Source organism: Diachasma alloeum, unplaced genomic scaffold (assembly GCF_001412515.2).
Source record: "Diachasma alloeum isolate Michigan unplaced genomic scaffold, Dall2.0 Dall_scaffold_00180, whole genome shotgun sequence".
Taxonomy (NCBI): Eukaryota; Metazoa; Arthropoda; class Insecta; order Hymenoptera; family Braconidae; genus Diachasma; species Diachasma alloeum.
Window position 1 is genome coordinate 2,941,530 of NW_021680346.1, and position 24,612 is coordinate 2,966,141.

The 24,612-nt window shown below is 36.6% G+C and overlaps 1 protein-coding gene across 1 annotated transcript in view; it reads left to right on the plus strand.

Annotated features, from left to right (window-relative positions):
- LOC107044163 (protein PTHB1) overlaps positions 1-24,339 on the plus strand; it is a 30,325-nt gene extending 5,986 nt beyond the window's left edge. Inside the window, exons 3-12 of the mRNA XM_015265954.1 lie at positions 3,163-3,427; positions 7,534-7,793; positions 8,548-8,678; positions 11,156-11,333; positions 13,965-14,195; positions 15,607-15,846; positions 16,126-16,412; positions 20,289-20,459; positions 21,596-21,733; positions 23,845-24,339. Of these exons, the coding sequence (XP_015121440.1) occupies positions 3,163-3,427; positions 7,534-7,793; positions 8,548-8,678; positions 11,156-11,333; positions 13,965-14,195; positions 15,607-15,846; positions 16,126-16,412; positions 20,289-20,459; positions 21,596-21,733; positions 23,845-24,060 (2,117 nt within the window). The 3' untranslated portion in view covers positions 24,061-24,339. The remainder of the gene's footprint in view (positions 1-3,162; positions 3,428-7,533; positions 7,794-8,547; positions 8,679-11,155; positions 11,334-13,964; positions 14,196-15,606; positions 15,847-16,125; positions 16,413-20,288; positions 20,460-21,595; positions 21,734-23,844) is intronic.
- Positions 24,340-24,612: the final 273 nt, after the last annotated feature.

The following is a 24,612-nucleotide window of genomic DNA, read 5'->3' on the forward strand; positions in this document are numbered from 1 at the left end:
CACAGCGTGATGAAAAATATATTTCATTCGAAAAAACATATTTTCTGGGGGTCTCATTTTCCTCGACTTTTTTGTCCCGATTTTTCTTCCCCGACATTTCTTCCTCCCCTAATTTTCCTCTCGTCAGTTTCTCCTATGCTACTTTTCCCACGCCAATTTTTCCCCAACTTTTTCCCTTTCTAATTTTCTGATTCAATTTGTATGTTTTGACGTACATTTGATCAAAACAGTTGTTGATTGTAATGATAAGTGGGGATTATCTTTTTTTTGTAAGTCTCGACCGAATTACGATAACCCGGTCGTTGATTGATTTTCGAGTGTGTATTGATTTTTTTAATGAGGGGATAATCTTCTGCGTCTTGTTTCATCGATTAAGAATTGAAAGAAATTAATGAAATTCGTAATTGAAATTGTTTATTTGTCTATTTTGACTAATTGAATTGCATGTAATATTCTGTATTTAATTTTTATAAACATGATTATGACTTGTATTAATTTTTTTTCATTCAGCACTTTACTGTTCGTAGGGATTATCATTTGCCCATGTATCGATGGGAAAAAGGAGACAATTTGTTTTTGGAAAATCTGTCGGGGAAGAAAGGGACAAGAAAGAAATAGCAATTGGAAGAAATGTCGGGGAAGAAAAGTCGTGGAACCTTTTTTCAGGCATTCACCTAAAACTTTGAATTGGTACTCCTGATAGAAACTGGGGACGGGAGAGTAGGGCAATATGGATTTTTGCCCTACTCTTGAGAAAAAGCTCAAGAGAAAAAATCCAACAGACATTCGAAATCTATTGACTTTTTCTTATCGAATATCTAATAGAATCAGCGTAAAAAATAAATAAAATTTTTCAATAAAATTCCAACAGAAATCCTACCGAAACCCGATAGAATTCCTATAGAATTCCAATAGAATTTTCTATCAAATTCGCTAGGTTTTCTATTGAATTTTTTCATACATGGATATTTGGGAGAATCTGCCAAGTATTGAATAAACTGTATTGAATCGATGTGTTGTATTGAATTTGCATAGTGGGAAATAGTCCTGCCATCCTTTATTTCGAAGTCAGATTCAATCCGTGAATTGAAAAAATTTTAAAATACCGCGTGTTCTCTCAGACCCAACTCCACGCGACTCATTGGCCAGTTGTATTAATTTCGATGTAAAAAAAACTTCATCTTGTTACATCTTCCTCCTCTCCTCACATCATTCGATCATGTGGATGATTGTGGTAGAACGACTTAAACAGAGGGAAAGGAAAATAAGTCTCTGACCCATATTGAGAGATTCTAGTTGCCATCGATTCGTATTAAGCCAGCTGTGGAATTTGTTTTGATGGCTCTTTTAATTAGGGGAATCAAATAGGGTTTTAGTGTGATGACCCCTGCGCTCGATTGGCCATCGAATCTGTGGTGATTTATTGGCCATGATGTGGACGAGGTGGGGAATAAATTTTATTGACAGTTTACGAGAGTTGTTCGAAGCATTCTAATTTATAGTGGATATTTTAGGTTTTTTGTGCGTGAATTTCGGAAGGTTTATTGGTAAATCATGGAGTTGGGATGGTTTATTGGAATTTTTTATTACACCTGAGGGATTATACTCGGTGGAGAATTATTTTTACGAGTGAGTGGAGATAATTATGGTTCCGAATGAAGTGAATGTAGAGGCTCAAGCCTCATTTGACCCTCATTTTTTGCCACATACGATAATATGAAATTTGTGAAATTATTGGTGAAGTCAATTGCAGTTACAAAATTATGTTTTTTGGTCGTCGATTTGACCCATGATATTCATCGCAATTCGTTCTGTGTCGTTTGACCCATTCATTTGACTTTCACAATTTGACCTATAATATTTAACACAATTGGTCAAATTGTGAAGGTCAAATGAATGGGTCAAACGATCAATTGTGACCCATAATGTTTTTATGTTTTTGAAAAACAAAAACTTATAATCAAATAAGGGATTTTGACCCTCTTGACCCTTGTAATCTGGCTGTACCCTGAGACTTATGGCCCTTATGACCTTAAAGACCCCAAGGGTCCGCAGGGGCACAAAGGTCACCTCCTTACCTAAACAAGGGATTTTGACCAATTGCGATCCCGGGCACGGGTATGGGTCAAATTGCGAAGGCCAACCGGATAGGTGAAATGATATGGGTCAAACTGACCTCCAAAAGTAACATATGGCGCTAAAACTCATTCAAAACTGTTTTTCTTCAATCTTAAAACAGATTTCAAAAACTTTATCGCAGGTTTATCGGTGTATAATGGAGTTAGGATGGTTTATGAAATTTTTTTACTACATCTCAAGGATTATATTTGGTGGAGCATAATTTTGACGAGTGATTATCGGCGGATTCAATGAAATATCGCGATTAGAGATAATTATGATTTAGAGCAAATTTAATCTATGTATTGATTCTCATTTGACCCTCATTTTTTGACACACACGATAACACCCAAAATTCTGAAATTATTGATGTAATCAAAAACAAAATCATTGGCCCATGAAATTCATCTCAATAGGTCTCATTTCATTTGACCCATGCATTTGACCTTCACAATCGCAATAAACTATTGTGATTGGAGATAATTGTGATTCAGAGCGAATTGAATCTACGTATTGATTCTCATTTGACCCACCCGGCTGACCTTCACAATTTGACGCGTTGTGATAAATATTACGGGTCAAACAATGAAGAGCATCCCGGTGGGTCAAATGATATGGATTAACTTGATCTCCCAAAATACCATCTATCGTTAAAACTTACTGAAATCCGTATTTCTTCAATCACTGAAATAAAAACAAAAATATCTCGTTTATCGAATCTCCAAACTGAAATTGTGACCATCCTTAATTATCCTCAACCAGTGCACAGAATATATATCCCCCCCTGGTATGTTTTCTTGCTCATGTGCGAGTCTCGTAGAAACGTAGAAGAAGAAGAAGGAAGAATGGAATGCATCTTAGCCGGGGTTGTATATACATTATACCGGCGATTGAACGCAGCGCTCATTACGTTAATTGGCCGGTCTCAGGGTTTTGCGAATCCGATACATTATAACCTCGAGGACGCTAAAGCGAACGCATATGGAAGTGGAGTAATTCAATCCCGTTGAAATAATTTCACTTTTTTTTCACTTTTTGTTCCAGGTGATCGGTGCGTTCTGGAAGCTGTTTACGAGCACGAATTGCCGCGTTTTCCTGCGTCACTCGTATCTGGACCATTCGGCGCTGCACGTGGTCGTGATTTTTTCTGCGTACAGTGTATCGATGGTACATTGTTGTTTTATGAACAAGAGAGTCATACGTTTGTACAGACGTTGAAAAATCGACTGCTGCCGGAACCCATCGCTTATGCGCCCAAAAATGATGTTTTTATTACCACAACTCCAGGATGGTGTCTCGAGTGCTACAGGCAGGTTTAGAATTTTCGACTCGAAAACAAATCATTCGTCGCGTTTATTGCGATGGGTCAAACGGTGTGGGTCAAATTAAACTGACCCCCAATATTAATCGCGAATGATTTTTTTTTCGAAAAAAAAATCTTTCGTCATGTTTATTGTGATGGGTGAAATGGTGCGGCTTAAATTAAGTTAATCCCCAATATTAATCGCGAATGATTTTTTTTAAATTATTCGTCATGTTTATCGCGATGGGTCAAATGGTGTGGGTCAAATTAAATTGACCCTCAGTATTAATCGCGATGTGTCTAGTAGTGTTGACCCAGGATTTTTATCCGACTGGGTCAAAGTATTCGCTTCAAATTCATTGGACCCATAATGTTTGTTACCAAGGGTCAAAATAGTGACGGATGGAATCAACTCGATTCGGAATATTCATCACGATGGATCAAATTGTGAAGGGTTTCATCGTATTAATCAAATCAATTTGACCAGTGATGTTCATCATGATCGGCCAATTCGATTAAACCCACAATAATGATTGCGGTGGGTACAACTGAGTTGACTCATATGTTTTGACTTATTTGATTTAACCCACCACGAAAAATATTAGAGGATAAAGCTTTTTGACCCATAGTATTTATCTCACTGGGTCAAATGATTTGATACAAATTTATTTTGCCTATAATGCTCATCACGGAAGGAGAAATCATTAGGGTCAAATCGATTTGACCCAGAACATTTATTAAATTCATCAAATCATGAAAGTCTACTATGCGGGTCAAATCAAAACATCGGAGCTTTATGGGTCAATTCGATTTGACCCACATAGTTGACATTCATGATTTGATGAGTTTAATAAATGTTATGTCAAATCCATTTGACCCTGATGATTTATCCTTCAAGGATGAATATTATGGGGAAAATAAATTTGGACCAAGTAATTTGACCCAGTGCGACGAATCCTATAGGCCAACAAGATTTAGCCCCTAATATTTGATGTGTTTAGCTCAGGAGAAGAAAATTATTTCGTCCAAATTTATTTTTGTTACAATGTTCATCACGGAAGGACAAATCATTGGGGTCAAGTTGAGTTGACCCATAATATTCATTAAACTCATCAAATCATGAAGGTCAACTGTGTGGGTCAAATCGAATTGACCCACAAAATTCCGATGTTTAACAAGGTTCTAGAACACTCTTATAAAGCGAAAAATCTTGAGAAATTTCTTCTCCCCAGCTAAATACATCAAATCTTAGGGGTTAAAACTTGTTGACCCATAGTATTTATCGCACTGGGTCAAATCACTTGGCCCAAATTTAGTTTTCCCGTAATGTTCATCACGGAAAGGCAAATCATTAAGGTCAAATTGAGTTGACCCATAACATTCATTAATCTCATCAAATTATAACGGTCAACTATGTGTGTCAAATCGAATTGACCCATGAACGTCCGATGTTTACCAAAGCTCTAAGACCACCTTAAGAAGCGAAAAATCTCGACAAATTTCTTCTCCCAGCTAAACATCACATATCACTCACCTTTTTTATTGGCACTCATCCCTTTATGGACGCCATCAGCAGCCGCAAGTCCGCAAAAAATAGCCATAGTAATTTGTAACAGTAAATCCACCTGTAAACTACTGAAGTATGAAGAAAAAAACGCGCATGTCCCGGCATTTTTCCGCGAAGATGATTGACATGAAACGCGACTTTTCTGTCACTAACATGAAATTATCGGGTTCAACAAAAAATATCTGCTAATAGCAACGCCTACAGGGACAACTATATTGACTCCGAATGCAAAATAGCATAGCACAATCTGTATCTTGTTTCTAATTGGGTCGGCATCCACGATTTAACCCACCATAACCCAGAGAACTGGTGGTTTTTTGTGTCTCACTCAGTGATTACATGGAATTGTTTTTCCTCTCACGCGGCATCGGCAAAGAATTTTTTTCTCTCCTCGCACTGGTATTTAATGGGCACGCGACACCCAAACACTCGGACTTGTTATTCCTCAGTGTTCTTTTTCACATTTTTCTTTTTGGAGTTTATCTCGCGTATTATATGATGATTTGTTTGACTCGAATGATTGTGATACAGAGTTTTGTTTTCAAACCTCTGTTTTCACTGCATCATATGGGTACACAGTTTGTCTGAGATACTGAAAAGAGAGATAGTTGAGGGGCTGAGGGGAGGGAGAGGCCGGAGTACGCGCGTAAGCATAAATAATTTATGCCGAGCGCACTTACAGCCGTTTCAAATAGTCGAGAGTAGTATTCCCGATGAATAATGTATGGTACGAGGTATGTATAACCATATACGATCTGGCTGAGAGGACGACGCTGGGAGAAAAATGAAAGATCATTTTTAGAAATTCGTGGGGGGGGGGGGAGTAGCGTTATATTGCGATATGGGGGGCTGTTTGGATTTTTTGGAATTTCAGAGCAATTTTATTGGGACATTTACGGAATTAGGACATGAATTTCGGGTCATTGAAATTGTTTTTTTTAAATTTTAGTGTGTCTTCGAAAATTGGCTTCTTGTATTTGTTTTTGCTTCCGAATGGAAGCTTTGTAATCGCTTAAATTTAAGTTTACAATTTTTTACGTTAGGGTAGCTAAATATAGTCTAAAACGTCCGAATGTGCGATTTTTAGATGATTTATGGATGTATGTGGTGTTTTCGCTTCCAAAAGGAAGCATTCTAATCGTCCAATTTTCACATATCTGTCGCCACATTCTCGGTGGTCAATTTTTAGAAAATTGAGTAATTAAGAGGCTAGAGTAATTTCAAAAAATCTGAAATTTCATCAAATTATAGGTCTTAATGAGGACTAGCTTTGTGCAAAATTTCAGCCCGGTCGATGAAATAGTTTTTGAGTAAAAGCCATTCGTTTTTAAATCGTTTTCCGCAAATATCTTCAAAACTAGTGGACTGATTTCAATTTTTTGTTTGCAAAATATTCGTTCCGATGTCTTCTATCTAAATCAATGAAAACATGTACATCTGTTCATGCAAAGTTTTCGAGATACTCTCGTTTTTTGATAAAAAAAAATTTGTAATCACTCTAGCTTGTGCAAAAATCGAAATATCAACTTGTTTCTTCATTTTTTTTTGTATATTGTCTTGTAAAGGATCAATCGAATATCATGAATTTTTTCACGAATATAGACCTAAATAAGCTTTATTTAGTGACACCAATTAAAATTAAATTTTTCATACAGATTCAAAAAAATTGATATTTTTCCAAAAATTGATTTTTCAACGATCACTCAAAAAATTGTTACCAAAATGGAATTAATCATGACTAAAAAAATTGATAACAATACCCTCTTGATTCTATCAGAATATGATAGGGGTCGCACAATTCGTTGTTAAGTTACAGCACATTGTTTATACGATTTGAAATAGAAAATCGTTTTTTTCATGATTACTGAAAGAATCATCAGTAATAGCGATTAAATCAGGGCTTGAAAAGTATATTTCAATGGCTTCTTAATGGATTTGAAAAATGGTGAGAACAGCACCATTGCTTATCAAGTTACACAATACCGTCATGAGTTTTTTATATCAAAATCTCGATCTTTATTAAACTCAACTACCAGTCTATTATGTTGAATATTTATTCATATTGATTCATGGTCCCGACTAACTTCTGACAGAACCTGGGTTAAACTCTGGCTAAATCCTGAATAAACCCTGATTAAATCCCGGTTATACACTGATTAAACCTTGATTAAACCCGGATTGAAAACGAATTCGAGTCTTGAGAGGGTCTGAATGTAGAATTACTTGGCAGAATGAAATAATACACAAAATTTTGATGATCTTTCAACTGATGACAGTACTATGACATGAAAAAATGGAAGAAGAGAATAGTGAAATAACAATCTAAAAAAACAGAATCCATTCAGAAGCAAATTGTTAATTTATTTATTTAAAAAATGCTACTGTCCACTTGGTTTTTCTTTTATGAAAAGAGCGAATGATGGACGAAGAAATTTCCGTCTTCTATTCACTTTCTTACATGTTTGACTATTTACATGTTTGATTTACGATTTCTTCAATAAAGTATCATCGAATTTTCATCTAAATGTCTTTATTTTAACCGAAGGTACCAGAATATGGCGGAATTCGGGAGGACTGCGGAGGAGAGGAAGATGAAGGGAGAGGAGAGATCGCTGGAGCCAGATTGGACTTATAATCTGGGCGAGGCTGTATTGGGAATCGAACCGGTGACACTCACCAGCTTCGAGGTCGGTATCGTCGTCCTCGGGGAGAGGAATCTCTACTGCTTCCGCGATAACTGCACCGGTGTCAAATACGCCAAGAGACTCGATTACACACCACTATGTTTTCATGCTTATGTAATTGGTAAAATGATGATTCATTACTTCTAAAAATACACGGAAGTGATCATTATCTCTTCATGAATAGTCATAAGATGTCGCATTAAGTAGAAGAACGAGGAATGGAACATCGCGTGAATTTTTAGTCCTAGGGACACGAGGGGACATTTTATGGAGTTAAGCACTTCATCCACCATCGGCTCAAAAATTATTCAGTAGTAATACCCCAAGAGCTTCAAAATTATCGGGTATTTCCCGATAGCTTCGTTGCAAACAAATGAGGGTGTCAAGTTGTGCAGGTTAAAAAATCCCGAGCGCTTGAGCGAAGGATTTTTCTGTAAAACTTGGCACGATGGTTTGTTTGCAGGGGAGCTTGAGGGAAATACCCGATTAATTTTGAATCTCGAGGGGTATTTGGCGGATTATTTTTCCCAATCGGATTTTGGCCAAGCAGAATGCAGTGGACAACATCAGGAGGTGAATTGGGGAAGATTTGAACAAATTATGTTAATAGAATAATCCGATTTCCATAGACTGTCAAATATAAGATTCTATCTGAAATGAGCCGAAAAAATGAAGAGCTACTGCGAAATATTCAAGAGCTAGGCCGAAATATCCGAAATAAAACTGTCGGGTAGCTTCAAATACTGCGCTCTGATTGGTCGAAATCCGATTGGGAAAAATAATCCCCGGAAATTCTTCATTCAACTCACATGTTATCCCCACAAATTTCATTTACCTACTTGAAAACTCCCAATTCTTTTTTTTCCGCACCGCAGAACCGGACGGCAAGCTGATGGTTCTCGTCGTCGCCGACACGGACACCCTGCTGGTTTACGAGGGCACGACACTCAAGTGGTCCGCGCAATTGCCTTTCACACCTGTCGCGATTGCGAGAGCCCATTTTCAGGTAAAAATTATTAAAATACGGTCTGGCAAGTGTTTCAATATGCCCCATTCCCTTCTGTCTCATTCAATAAACCATGTCCTTCCTCTCGTCGTGAAATAACCTGCGATGAATTCAAGGGGCTAATCAAAATTATCGAAATAATTAATTTCGAATTAATGAAATCATTTGAAGTTAACTCCACTGCGAGAAAAAATTAGCTCTGTCACAAAACTATATTTGGAACAGATTTACTTGAGGGAAATTAACCAACTTGATGGAAGGAATTTTAATATCTTTCACAAAAATTAAAAGTTATTAAAAAACCATCTATGGATGCAAGAAATTATCCTCCTGTACAGTAAAATTTCCCACACCGGAAGGGTTTTTTTTTCTTGCACCCATCTGAAGGTCATGGGTTTGAGGCCATTGGACAGGTGGATTCAAGGGATGAAATTGCAACTATTCGGAGTGCCAGGAGAATTTTTCAGTCATGATTACAATAATATTAAAATTCACTCATCACTAGTTTTGTATTTCAAGAAAATTTATTGGGTATGAGATGTCAATCAGGGAGGTTATGACAACCTGAGTATACACTGATAGAATCATTCATTTATTCCAAACGAGATTCGTTAACTATTAACGAATGGTAGAGTTGAATATGACCAAATGAATCTTCGTTAATAGTTAACGAATGGTTCACTTGAATGGCGAAAGTCAAGTCAAACAAGGCTCCGCAAATATACATTCGTTAACTATTAACGAATGAATATTTGGTGAAACCGAATAGACCCAACCTCCAACCAAAATCCATTCGTTAACAATAACTAATCCGTTCTATCAGTGTAGAGACGCCACCGCAAGGTGGCGCAGGAGCCGAATACAAACACCAACGACTCTACATCTAGAAGAAAAGGCATAACTCGGGGAAATGATTCAAGAGGTCTATCTTGGAGTTCCAATTTAAATGGAACTAACTTAATTTTGTGGGTTAAAAAGGTCTTATTCAGTTCCTTCCGTAAGAAAATACTACACGGAGAGAAAAGTTAGATAAAAATTACCGAGAAAATCGTGGCAAATTTTACTGTATGAAAGGTAATCGTGGAGCAAAATGTAATTTAATGAAAAAACACCTGTTTGTGGAGGATATTTTACGGTTCGTTTGGGAAAAAAACACATCTGTGGAGGCAAAAATTATCTTTCTGTACAGTAAAATTTTCAACACTGGAAGGGTTTTTTTAAATGAAATGGAAGTGTAATTTTACCGGACGCATTCGCTAAAAAATCATTCTCCATTACAGAAAAATTATCCGCGATATTGAGCAATCATTCACGTTCACTGGGATAATTTTTGATAGAATGTAGGGTAAATTTTACAGTTTTGGCACAACTTACCCTCACGTTCATTAAATTTTCCCGGGCCAACGGAGAAAATATCACCATTCGTCTCGCAGTTTTACCCGATATAGGGTGAAAAAGTACTGAAAATCGAGTTCGCTTGACTCGTTCGATAATCTTTCTCCAACGTTTTTCTCTGTATGCAATCACGTAAAATCGACTTCACCTCAAAGTCATGCCATCGCTCAATGACGAATTAATTTTCGCTCCCGGTTAAATTTTCGGAAGTGGAATATTTTTCAGCTCCAAAAATAGACCAAGTGATATCACCAGCAATCACTCGGCTGACCCCTGAAAGTAATCAAGACCTTATAAAGTCGCCCATCTCGTATTTCCCCCTTTAATAAAAATCTCCACGAAGACACAAACGAGTCCGTCAATCAATCCCACCGAAACCCGTGTCCCCAGGAAGAAACTGTCGTATCAGTACGAAAGCCCCGTCAATTAAATTCACTGACAGCATCTGCCTCGGAGCGTGAAAATTGCAAATGAGTGCATTAAAGTAGAAGCGAAACACCCAGCGGAGTAAATTTTATCATCAAGCCATAATTTATTTAATTTGATCGTCTTATGAAGCAGCATAAATTCCCGAAGTGACTCGCGGTATCTGTCATAAAAGACTCAGTCCCAGAGGTCCCCATCGGGAATCACCCAATTGTGAGGCGAAAAAAATAAATGAAGAGATAAAGACCCGGTCAACCGGGTGGAAGATTCCTTAACGATAGTAAAACCGAGAGCGAAACGCAATCGCGTTGATGGGGGCACTCGGTGAGAGACCGAATGCCGAACCGACAGCCGACCCCGTTCGCGATAAGCTAATGGCCAGCTCGAATTTTTCGTCGTGAACTTTATGAAAAAATAAAATATAAATGAACGGCCCGGGGAAAAAAATTCGCTGATAGATCCCCTGGGTCTTTCCCCGAATTGTCCGGGTGATATACGGGGAATAAAAAATTATCAACACTGAAAAAATCACCGGCCGTGGGAAATTAGGAAACGATTTGCCAGCATTCTCGATGAAATCATCGTCTCTCTGGGTATTTCCTTTACTTTCGTTTCGTCGAATTGGTGTAATTATAGTCTCGCTTCATTTGTCTCAGCAGTTGGAGGGTGTCGTCGTCATTCTCTCGGACGAGGGGCGACTTGAGGCCTGCTACCTCGGCGCCGAGCCGTCTCTCTTCGTTGCTCCGCCTATTCATCGACGGGGATTCGATTACAAAGCCGCTGAGGACGAGCTCGTTGAGCTGAGGAAAATAGCGAAGAGCACTTGCAATACCAGTGAGTCGCGATTATTAGAGTTTTTGGAAGTTCCGTGGGAAATGTTGGCTTGTTAAAAATGCTAAATTGTTGACATAGGAAATTTAATGGGAAACGTTGGACATATGTTTTTTGGCAGTGTCTATTCGCACGCTTCACGGTAGATTCTCACTCACATCTTGTCTGGCATCTCTGCTATGAACTCTGCTTTTCAACTCTGACAATTGAATTGAAAAGCAGAGTTGTGACAACATTGTCGACTGGGGTCTAGGAGTCTCCCCCGCTTAAAAAATTATCCTTAGAATCATTTGCACGCCATTTCGCGACTCGCTCTTTCATTCGGGCTCAAAAAAACATTCACATCATGTCTGATATCTTTGCTATGAACTCTGCTTTTCAACTCTGACAATTGAGTTGAGAAGCAGAATTGTGACAACATTGTCCAGTGGAGTCTAGGAGTCTCCCCCGGTTGGGAAATCACCCTTAAAATCATTTGCACTATATTTTGGCACCCGCGCCTGCACTCGGACCCCATTAGACAAATATGAATATTGTTAAGAAAACGTTCACATAAAATGTAAAAACCTATTTATTTCATCATTTATTTGCACTTAGTCAACTATTCGTCAACTATTTATTTCATTTTTTATTTGCGTTAATCTAGACTGATATTCGTATTCAACGAATTAATATTTTGAGAAAATTATTTACTAGTCTACTATCTGCATATAGCACTTATCAATTGATTCGATATGTCTAGTTTATTGTCTAGATTTAATTTGAGAAGTAAAAGTTAAGGGTCCGTGATCTCCCGCATATCCACGGTAGAAATTACCTTGAATCCACGGGAAAACGTTCCGTATATCCACGGTCAAAGTTACCGTGGAGCGTGTGAATAGACATTGCCATGTTTTTTATTTTGATTAATGGTAAACAAGTGGGAATTTGCTCTTGTCTTCGTACGGTATCGTTATTTTTGGTAATAAATTAGGAATATGCTTCTGAATGGTCATTTTGCACGTCATTTTCTTCTATGGAATATAGTTCATTGTTTATTTGGTGCTATTAAATTGAATGAGATTTATTATTAAATAATTACGTCAGATTTTCAACTTAGCTGAATGTTACCGTTATCATTATTCTTATTATCCCTTTCTTTCATACAACCGATTGTCTTTTTTGCGGTCCTATCGCTCCCCTCAGCCCTTTGTTACTTCACGAGCCGACATTCCCGAGTGGAAATTTTAGTCAGTTCTTGATCAGTTACTGATCAGGTTACCTTATCAGTTTTTGATCAGGTATGTAACGCTATAATTTTGAATTTCCACTAGGGTTTCGCCGCCTACCATCATTAGGCATTAATTAAATTTAATTTTTTGAGAGAAAAAATTTGTAACTTCCTAGCCGGGAATTGAACCCCGGACCTCCCAATGTCGCGTCGGGTGCTCTTACCATCTGAGCTACCAGGACATTTACGAATTTCACTCTCAATTTGAATCATATCCCGAGTGGAAATTTCAGTCAGTTCTTGATCAGTTACTGATCAGGTTACCTTATCAGTTTTTGATCAGGTATGTAACGCTATAATTTTGAATTTTCCACTAGGGTTCTCGTCCTACTACGTGGCATTTACTTCAGGAGCTATATTTCCGATTCACGTTTCGGTGTTTATATTTTCGTTCAACGGCTTCCTAGTTATTGAAATTGGCTTTTTATCGGCTCTGCATTCCACAAGTTTGTCGTCTACATAAGCCACGTTTAGGCCGTTGTTGTCAATCATTATGAATTTATGATGGGAAATTCGAATTTTGCAAAAATCATCATAAAAATAAAATCAACAGATATAGCTGTCGTAATTAACGTTCAACTTTGACAGTGTGGCCTTGAAACTAACATTTTAAGTTATAATTGAATGCATTTGAAGCGTGATATCTCGAGGTATCCCCGGAATTCCAATTTTTTAAAAATGCAAAATTTTTGCAAATTTTTATATAAATCAAAACAACCATTATTACTATCGTCTTCATCGTCGAACTCGGTCAAAAGGGCATCCAAAAAAGTTTTTTAAGCCATTATTCAATGAATTCGAAAAAATTGTTTAGCTATCATGAGACGACCGATTTTTGGAAAAAATAAAAAATTCCCAAAATTATCGAATGAATTGAATTTTAATTAGTGTTGATGGATAGAGCTCAACAATACTTACATTTGAGGAAAAGAAATTATTTCATTCCATCGATTCATTAGCGAACTATTGAAGAAAACCTGTATGTTACACACATTCGTCCACACACTGTATAAAAATTTCGGATTTTTTGGATCATAACGATTCAACGTAACACAAAAAATCCGAAACTTGAATTGGAACGATTACAAAGCTTCCCTTCGGAAGCAATTGATGCATTGAATGAGATTAAAAATTTCCATTTGGAAATAATACTTCATTGTTCAAAACGACCAATACAATGATTACATAAAAATGAAAAAGAAGAATGAATCAAATGAAATAAAAAATAAAACGACCGTATGTAGCATTTTCCATGCAATTATTGTTTCACCCAATAATAAATTTTTACGGAAAAACAAAAATTTTTCTCTGCGGAAAAATTAAAATTCGATTTTTTTCCATTTCCATCAATTTTTGTGCTTTAGGCAAAGAGATAGCCTCCGCTACGGTGGAATCTGAACTCCTGGTGACGGTCGATATCTCGAAGGATCTTGAGAAATCTCCGGCGACTGGGGAGAACGAGGGAGAACAGGACTCAATGTGTCGGATCAGTATTGAGGTGTCATCGTACACTCCATTGACAAATGTTGAACTTAATATCGAAGTTTTGCGGCCGTTGGTGGTTACGGATGGCTACCATATATTCCCAACTTTGCGTGAGTAGTTGACTTTATGTGAAGAGGTGTTGTTCATTCCAGGACCGATAACTGCCGCAGGAGTACGGGTCAAGTCGCTTTACTTTTACTTTTCTGAGAAAACTTACTCATTAAACTATTTTTCAATAGATCATGAATACTTAAAGCGGCTGAACTATCTGGACTTAATTAATCAGTTATTCCTTCCTAACATTAGATTCTTTTGACACACTAGCGCCACCCTAGTGTTGATGTCCTTTCATTATCCCATTCTTCCTTTTTTCAATTGTTTGTGAAGATTCTCATTGCAAAAACCAATACGATCAATGAGAATTATATGTCCCAATTTATCAGCTGTTAAATTTTCATATTACAATAAATAATTTGTTCATGTTCTAATTCCTATGCTCACGGAATAAGATTTTAATCATCATTACAATTCAATTCCTTCTAGAACATACTTTAGAGTGTGAATTGCTGGAATTCAATGTTTGTTGATACTCTGGTAAAAGTGCGTGCCCACACTGTTATCAATTTTTAGTTAGTAATTAAATTAATCTGTAATCACGGTAATTAAATTAATCTGTTGTTCATCTCATCTATATAATTCCGTGCTTAGAATATTGTCATCTCGTATTTTCATCACCAAATTAAAAATTAAAACTTCATTTGGAATATTGAGTCACAGCTTCTTTTTATTCATATCAGAAATTTTGTATTTGGATATTAATATTATTTGTTCAAAGTGAAAAAATCGATCGTCATTTTCACTATATTGCATTCAGATTCTCCTATCCTTAACGTCAAAAATGTAAGATAATCTCATAATTCTAGTTATTAATTCTAATCAACTTTGTTGGAAGAAAACCTTAGTAAACGCAATATTAAGAAAGTAGAATTATTCTATTTTCCTCTGACCTAAATGATTTGGACAATCAATATGATTCATTTATTCATGTTTCATGGAATGGTATTCAATTCTCTTTTGTTTGTTGGGCGGGCTCCATGAAAATTCGACGCAAGACGATTGTACTCATGAAAACCGCCTTACTTTCTCCATTCGTTCGAGATATCCACAATGTTCGAGATCACATTTTTGATTCGAGATATTGCCAATGCTTTTTCTTAGAAAGATTTGTACTCTGTGATAAACATTATCTCATTTACTTCAACGAGTTTTAGAAAAATCCACATTAAATTATTTTTTTTCAAAGTCTCCCCCAATTCACGAGCGCACGTGAGCTAACATTTGCATTGCTCCGCCTAATGAAGCTACTTCCATCACTAGCAATCACTATTTTTCGCTTTTCCCTCGCGTAAAATTCATGTACATTTCCGCCAAAATAATGAATGAAACACCTTTTCGTGATAATTAATTCAATTGTGGCCCGCCTCAACTGCTTCCCCCAATAATGATCTCTTCCACAATCAGGTGAACGTCAACTAATTCAAACAACAATCTACATAACCGAAGCCTTACCACTGCTGTCATCAGAGGCCCGAATAACAGCATCGTACGAGACTGACAACGGTGGCCTTCGTGTCCTCCAAAAGCCCATCCAATTGCCATTGAGAATGATGCTGCGTGCCTGTCCACCCGAGAATAACGCGTCCTTCTCGGTCACGATTAAGTGCCTGGATCCCCTCGTAAATTTCAGCCAGCTCTTTCCCGGTACATAATGCCCCGGCTAATTTCAATATAACCCGTCGGTCAATGGTACCGTTGACTTTTATGATGATTTTAATTTTCGAGGGGAAAAAGATTATAATGAACAGCACGAAATCGAATTATCATCATTAAATTATCATTTATTTTCTATCGCCTGGGGATTTGAATTATTCAGGAGAATCTTCTTTTTTTTTCATCGGTTCATTTATTGATGGAATTTATGCATGAAAAATAGCGGAATCAGTGTTCAGTGATGAAAACAATTGTTGTTCTCGTTGACAGAATTCATCGTGGACACCACACAGCGTCAGTCGTCAAATGCACTTGGTCTGCGTATTTTAAATACCAATCACGTTGTTACGATTGTTGCTGGTACAAATACTAATCGGTATCGAGTACAATCTAACGATCCACTGTCTGTGACTGTTGTTCTCCAGCAGATGGTCGCAAGACTTAAATCTAGATCACCCGGAAGTATTTTAACTTCGATCGGACAGAACCATCTGCAACTGGTTCAGACCCAAATCGAAGCTCACTTCGCCAGTCGTCAAAGGGTTAAAATCCTATCGGTGAGTTGGATTTTGTTTCCGAATGGAAGCATTGTATTCGGTTGATTGGAAGTATCCACACTGATAGAAAGGATTAGTTATTGTTATCGAATGGGTTTGTTTGGAGACGAGGGTCTACTCGGTCCCACCAAATGTGGACGTCCGCATGAATAGGGACCACTCTGTCGATTCTAGATTCCGAGATATTCACGTTTTTCTCTTGCCAACTCCCATTTAAACCCATGTTAAATTATTTTTTCTGCCCTCCGGCCGGAAAGCGTCAACTTCCTGGCCGCTGCGCTAAAGTAGTTGCCACTTTCCGGCTACGTCGAGCAGAAAAATAGTATACACACCTTGGCCAGTAAAGTAAGGAATGTCTCAGATCACATGTTTGTTGACCTCGGCTTCGCCTCGGTCGACAATTACATGTGATCTGAGACATTCCTTACTTTACTGGCCAAGGTGTGTAATCTACTATTTAGATCTTCGTTAGCGTCGTCACTCTTTACGCTATCAAGTTCATTCTGGGCTCTAAATGTTCAGAATCAGATCAAGATTATGGCAATATACATAACTCCAATAGTGCCAAAGTGGTCCCTTTTCATGCGGACGTCCACAAATGTTGATTCGTTAATAGTTAACAAATGCACATTTAAGGAGTCTTGTTTGAATCGATCTTCACTTTTCAAGTGAATCATTCGTTAACTATTAACGAATATTCATTCGGTCATATTCAACTCTCCTATTCGTTAATAGTTAACGAATCCCGTTTGGAATGAATGAATCAGTCTATCAGTGCAGTTTTTTGTGTCAGGATGATTGATTGCGGCCTCAGGAGCTTGAGTATGCTATTTATGGATCATGTCCGGATGTATGCGAGTTTATGTGGGTATGTGACCGATCGTTTTTCGACGGTAACTGACAAAATAATTGTTTAAAGAATCCAATTGTGGATTAAAATATTCTTCGCAATGCCACCTTGACCGAGTTCGATCCTGAGATTTATTGCCTCTGTTGTTGAAGGAATTTATTTTGCAATAAAAATTCGGGCGAAAGTAAAAGATTTTAACGTTGAGGCAATGTTGGCTGCCAACGTTCAGCCAATGTTGAATTAAATGAATCGTTGAATTCTATTTAAAATATATCGTCATAGGAAGAATTCATTTTGAACACAATGTTCAGGGAAAGATGAAAAATTTTAATGTTGCGGCAATGTTGGCTGCCAACATTGAGCCAATGTTGAATGCAATTAATTGTTGAATTATATTTAAAATATAGAGTCATAGAAAGAATTTATTTTGAAACCAATATTCAGGGTAAGATGAAAAATTTTAACGTTGGGGCAATGTTGTCTGCCAACATTGGGCCAATGCTGAATTCAATAAATCATTGAACTCAATTTAAAATACATCGTTATAGACAAAATTGTATTTAGAAACCAATATTCAGGGAAAGATGAAAAGTTTTAGCGTTGGGGCAAAGTTGGCTGCCAACGTTGAGCCAATGCTCAATTCAATGAATCGTCGAATTCAATTTAGAATACATAATTATAGGCAAAAATTTATGTCGAAACCAATATTCAGGGAAAGGTAAAATATTTTAATGTTGAGGCAATGTTGGCTGCCAACATTGGGCCAATGTTGAATTCAATGAACCATTGAATTCAAGTTAAAATACATCGTCGCAGAAAAAAATTATTTTGAAACCAATTTTCAATTTAAAAAATTTCAACATTGGGGTAATGTTGGCTGCCAACATTGAGGCAATGTTGACCTCAATGACTCATTGAATTCAATTTAAAGAACATCACAGAAATTCCAATCGAAAGCAAATTGATAATCTATTAGCAAAAACAAATTGAATATGTTGCGACGAAAGCAAGTTCCCACTTGTTTTTGTTTCTTGTAGATGTTGGGGCAGGTCGATTGAATGAAATATGGCACGAGATAAGGTAGCAACAGGTCGTTGACTCGGAATGCAGATATCAGGGAAATTGATGGGTTATTGATAGCGAAAAGTGATTCGCTCGGATTTTGCCATTAAATATGTCAAAGGGAGATAGTGATCACGGATTTTGCTTGCATTTCGGGGAATTGTTGATTGATTACACGCAATATTGCCTCGAATTACGACATCGAGACATGCAGTCTAGACATTCTAGATGACTAACTCCAGGATCTTCTGTTTCAACACATATGGACATTCAAATACAAAAAAATAAAATTGATTCTATCAAGTCATCTTCTCCGATCAAGCGCAGCTGGAAATACTGACGAGAGGATAAAGTATCACAAGCTGGTACTCTATCCTCCGCATATATTATTTAGTAAACATCGATATGAAGTTCGTGGTGAGACCTCACAGGCAGCCCCTCCCGGGAAGAGTGAATCTCATGATACCGCACTGAGAGAAAAACAGCAGACTTCTCAAACAAGTCTTACTTGTGCCAAATAAATCGTTTGTTAGAAATGATGAAAAAGGATTTTTTATGCCAAACATGCAAAGCGTGCGCCGAGAGTGAAAATTTATTACAAAAATTGATTGCAAAAATTGATTTAGTCTTTTCAAAATTTTATTCTCTGTGCACGCAAGAAATGTAATTTCTAGCACTACTTTTTCGATATTCGATCCTCCCATACGTATTTGCTCCCGGTAAATGCTCGTTTTATATGAAACGAGGAATAGTTTGTCGTTTCGGCTGTTCAATAATCACAGACAAAAAGGAATTCTTAAATGAAATAATAATAATGATGGGACAGCAATCTTGTAACGTAGGGAGAAAATATTTCTTGATAAACTTCTCTCTGAAAAAGATATTTTTATCCTGAAAAGGCAGCGTGGTGTATGAATGATCCGCCTCGTGAGTCAAATATTTCATTGTTGTATAAAGCACAGTAATTATTCATGTTTGATGCTTACAAATTGGAACCAAACAATTATTTTTTTGGTAATTTTGAAATAACGATTTTGTTGGCCCAAACAAAACTTGTTTTAGAACTTGTTCGTTTTTCTCTCAGTGCATAAATAGTTTAGAAATACGATCGGAGCGGCTTCGATACATTCAATTGATGTTAATCTGATTTGAACCGGCTTACTTTGGATATTTTCAGTTTTTTAATTATTCAACTAAATTGTATGGAAAAAATGCATACCAAATCAGTATTATCTCAATTAAATTTCACAAAATGTTGATATTTTTTCAAACATTTCCATCTTAAAAATAAATAATAAAACTTGTTTGCCAAACGGTGGATTATTTTTCATGAGGTGTCAAAAAAATTCTTGATTTTTTCACATCTAATGAAAAAAAAATCAGATTTTAATCTTTGATTACAATGGAAATGTTGATTTTCACATAAAACACTGGGTTAAATCTTGACTTTTAAACATTTCTTCTTTGAAAAACCAAAACGATAATTAAATTGAGAAAAAAATTAGAATTCCGAATCTAATCGAGTTTTCTGCAATTTTTTTTCAGTTTTCAATATTTTTTAAATTTACTGTAAGGGTAGAGCAACTGTGATCCTAGTCTAGTCACCAAATGCGACCCTCCGACTTGGTCACTTTCGCGGGGATTCCCCGACATATTATTTAGGGTTTAGCGTTGCCGAATTCACTCTACACTGCCCGGGCGCGTTTAGCGAGTTTCCGGCAACGTCGCGTCATGGGAAATTTCATTTAAAAAAATATGGGAAAAAATAATTCATCTGTCCGAAATCATTTGTTTCCTCTAGGAATTTTGTGAAATATGCTGTTCTAAACACTACTATAATTTTTTAGATACTTCAATTGACAAAGTAAAATTTTTTAAAAACGACGCACGGCGGGGTTTCTCTCATAGGGTGGCCAATCTAGGCCACCATGTTAAGTCTTAACATTTTGGTGTACATGTTCCAGAATGAGGTAGCTTTGTTGACAACTCAACTTCGTAACATCGAACGGAAGATTCTACGAGGAATTCGGGACAGGAATGTTCGATCCCTTGGGGCGACAGGCTTGCCAGTGCTTCTCGAATCAACTTACCGGGCAATGTTCTTCAATCTCCAGGAGTTAGAAGCAGCACAAGCTGTAAATAATTTCATATATTGAGTCTTGAATCTCAATATTGAACCGTCAGAAAACATTTTAAAAATCTGAAAAAACAGGAAGTTTACTATTGGAGGAAGATGGACAAAATAATTAAAAAACTGCAATTTTTGAAAATTACGAGCATTCCCTCTGAATAATTTCTAAACAATTAATTTTTCACCATAAAAATCATTTTTTCGGAATCGTAACTAATTTATTCATATTTAAAATTTTGCCAGAAATCGATTGAATGCCAAAAAAATAAGGTTTCCCCAAATTGAAACAATTTCAATTATTTATTTATAAACAACGAATGTTTAAAAAAATAATCGTTTTGTGCAAAATGTCATTTTAACGCTGAATATTCATGATTTTTTCTAAATTCTCTCACACAATTTAATTAACAAATTTGATGATTGGAAATGATTGAATCTACACTATTAAAAAATTTTGTCTGAAATTTCCGGTACACTTTTTGGAATTTTTTATCGAATTTAAATACCACTGAAATTTTAAAGAATTTCGTCATTGAAAATTCAGAATTTCATTAAAAAATCAAAGAGAACATTTTTCCCTGAAAATAAATAGAAAACCAGAAAATTTCGGTAAAAATATTCCTGAATAGTGATACTGAATGCGATTTAGGGGGAAAAAGATTATGAAATTTCAGATTTCACTGAAAATTCTATGTAATTTGGCACTTAATACTCACATTAGATTGGAAATTCAAATAAATTCAGGAATTCTGGTCTTTCTGCTGCTGAGAATTCTGGAATTTCTCTGAATTTTAACTGAAACCTAAAATTTCATTTTTTTCCCCGAAATCGCATTCAGCGTCACTGTCCTAAGAATTAATAGTCAATTGTCCATTAAATTTCATTTCAAACTATAAAAGATACTTGGATATCCTCAAATAATTCAGTCAGGACTTTTTGTCAGGTGAAAAAATTCCCTCACCCCGTCCACATCCCCAACCAAAAAATCTACCAACAAAATGGAAAAGACAAAAACCATAACAAATACAGTCTATTCATCGTCTTTGATGTTTTCCACACATCTGCACGTATGTTTACTCGGAAAATGTTAGCAAGTGGCAAGTGATGAAGTGAAATATCTTGGCTTTTCTCACTCCCCAGGAACGCAAGAGAGCTGGTCATGGTTTACAGTGTGCTGTGAGGTTACTGCTCCTGCTGATACGACCCAATGTAAACGACGAAAAATACGCGATACTCGAGTCGGCCATTGGTTTCGAGCCACAGCTGCGTGACGATGTGGTGTGTATTTCGAGAATATTCTCCTATAATCACCGATAACAATAGCCAGTAAAGATTCGCCGTTGATACCCCAGATAAAAAGTTTATTGCAGATTTTATTATTCCCTTCGTACATGCCCTCTCATTTAAACTCACTTCATTTTTTTCACTCGCGTTACGATGTTCGTAGCGAAATGACGAGGCACGCGTGGAATTATATATAGGATGGACATACAGGAATGTAACACGCACGTGTAATGGATTTGTATCGCTCCTGTGGATTTAACGAGAAATGCTCTTTTCATTACATATGAAATGAAAAACATGTCCATTTCAGTGAAGGGTTCTTGCAAAAAATAATACCATCTTACTAACGGTGACTTTTATGCTGATTGTAATCGAGAAATTCTTCTACCCTTTATCCAATTCATCTTGGATTTTTTTTCGGGGTTTTAATTCTTTCGTGGGTGGGGGTTCCATGATTATTTAACACAAAATGAATTGAACACACAGCAAATTCAATACATCATGAATGCATCAATACATACAGTCAAAACATAACAAATGATTTCACTTGCTCGTTGTGGAAAATTCTTTCACATATGAATTCACAAATTTTGTCGTGATAAATCATGTCATTGGTGAATTAATGATGTTTATCCAAAATCGCAAGGATTAAAAAAAATGTTTTTTTTTCAACTGAGAGATAAAGTTATTCCCTTTATCTTGATATAAATTTCAACCCACCAACCCATGTTTATTATTTATAAATGGACTGGACAAAATGCACCAAATGCGCGCGCTAACCTACGCTTATATGGGATAGAATCTTTTAAATATTTCCTCTTTTTGCCCGGGTACCCCTAATTTTTCTCTTGCCATTCGATTCAGTATAGTTTTGCACATTATTTTCTACTTTTATTTCTATTTTTACAGTCTTCTAGTCGGTGAATTATAAATTTCAACATAAATCCCATAAGAGTCCGTGTATAAAAAACAATTTGGTTATTCATGTCTGGCGAGACTATTACGATTAATTTTTTTTAACATCAAAGAAGTTAGTTTCATATGTTCTGCATATCAGCCAAAAAAATTATAGAATTTCCATTGAACATGAAAGAATAAAATTTGCTGAAAATGACAAAATATCCTTAACCAGATTACTTGAGAGATGATCAAAAATGGGATCATATCGAAAGAACAAATGTTCGCCACCAATGGATTCTCCTTCAGCTAATCTCCTTTTAAATTATTATGTATATCTCAAGCATCAGCATAACTACTCCGTTATTGCACCTAGTAGTACTCATGCTAACCATAATCATAGAAATTCCTGAATGTGACTTCTGGTATACTCAATACAACAAATCTCACACTTGGCGATTATCAATGAGCAAATTCCTGGACGCAAATGATATATACTTGCATGCAGAAAAATCGTTTATTTAAGGCCTACGTGTACTATCTTTCGAACGTTATCTCGATGTTTTTTTTCATCTTTCCTCATCTGAAATTGTCAATTAAGTCCTGGATCATGCAGAAGTTTTGCAAAATTATGAATGAATAACAAAAAAAAAGTTGAAAAAATTCTTAATTTTTTCAAAGAGCATATTTAATTTATATTCGGAATAAGTTGAATAACAAGAAATTGAAAAATTTATCTCTGATTTACGGTGACAAATGGCGGCCTGTCATACCTAGCTGTCACTTCCCATGAGGAGTTAGTATTTTGTTATCCAGCATGGAAAATGACAGCTAATAGATAATTTGCCACAGCCAATCAGATATTTGTAATTTCCACTTTTTTCAACTCATTATGAATCCCAATTAAAAAATCTCTTTGACAAAGTTCAGAATTTTAAAATTTCTTTTTATCATTCTATCATAATTTTTGGGAATTTCTACATGATGTACCACTCAATTGATAATTTTGGATTACGAAAGACAAAAAAAATCCAGATAACATTCGAAAGATAGTACACCCGGGCCTTAAACTAAATAAAGTTAATTCGACACGCACGAAAAAATATAATAGAAAAACCTAGCGAAATCGTTGGAAAATTCTATTGATTTCTATCGAACTTTTCATTAGTTTTCCTCTCGTTCCTCTCTGACACCCATTTTCCATCCAGGACTGGGAGGAAGTGGCAGACGTAGCCCTCTTCGCACTTCTCCGTGCGACCTCGAGGAAGCCGGAAAACGAGCCGTCGACAAGACAGCTGACCTGGAACAAATTCGACACTGCAAGGGACCTCGCCAAGCTAAAAAAACGCCTGGTCCATGCAGTCGAACGTTTGAGCAAGCCCTTGGAGTCGGTTCAAGAGAATGAGCCGGGTGATAACGTGTAATGATCGCCGAAAAAGTGGTCGGAGAGGGGTTACCGAAGATGGCGAGAGATTATTCCATCTATCGAGATCACGAGCGATTTCCACCCAGCGTCCAGCCAACTCGATAAATCGTGTATCTGGGCAGTGGTACGAGCCATGAAAATGCGAGAGTGGAGGTACAAGTGGAGGAGTCAGGGCTTATCGCGCTGAATCTTCGGCGGTATGCTCAATTACGCAGCGATTGGAAAACAGAGGAATATGGATAACGATCCGGCGGGTCTACCACCTACATCTGAGTGAATTATGGGGGTTACGAGATGACAATTTTCCAGTGGATAATCATTTTTTTTTTAGTTTGATATTGTTGTAGGAGAAATAAAAAGATCTATTCAATAACTCTTCTTTCTGCTTCCGAATGGAAGTATTGCATTCGTAAAATGTGAAATTTTCATTTCTTTGTGTGATGATGATTAATTTTGGTCTCAGGAAGTCGAATATGCTGTTTTTAGCTTTGAAATTATAGCCTTAAGGAGCATTTAATCGAGGTTTAATCATGGTTTAGTGAGGGTTTAG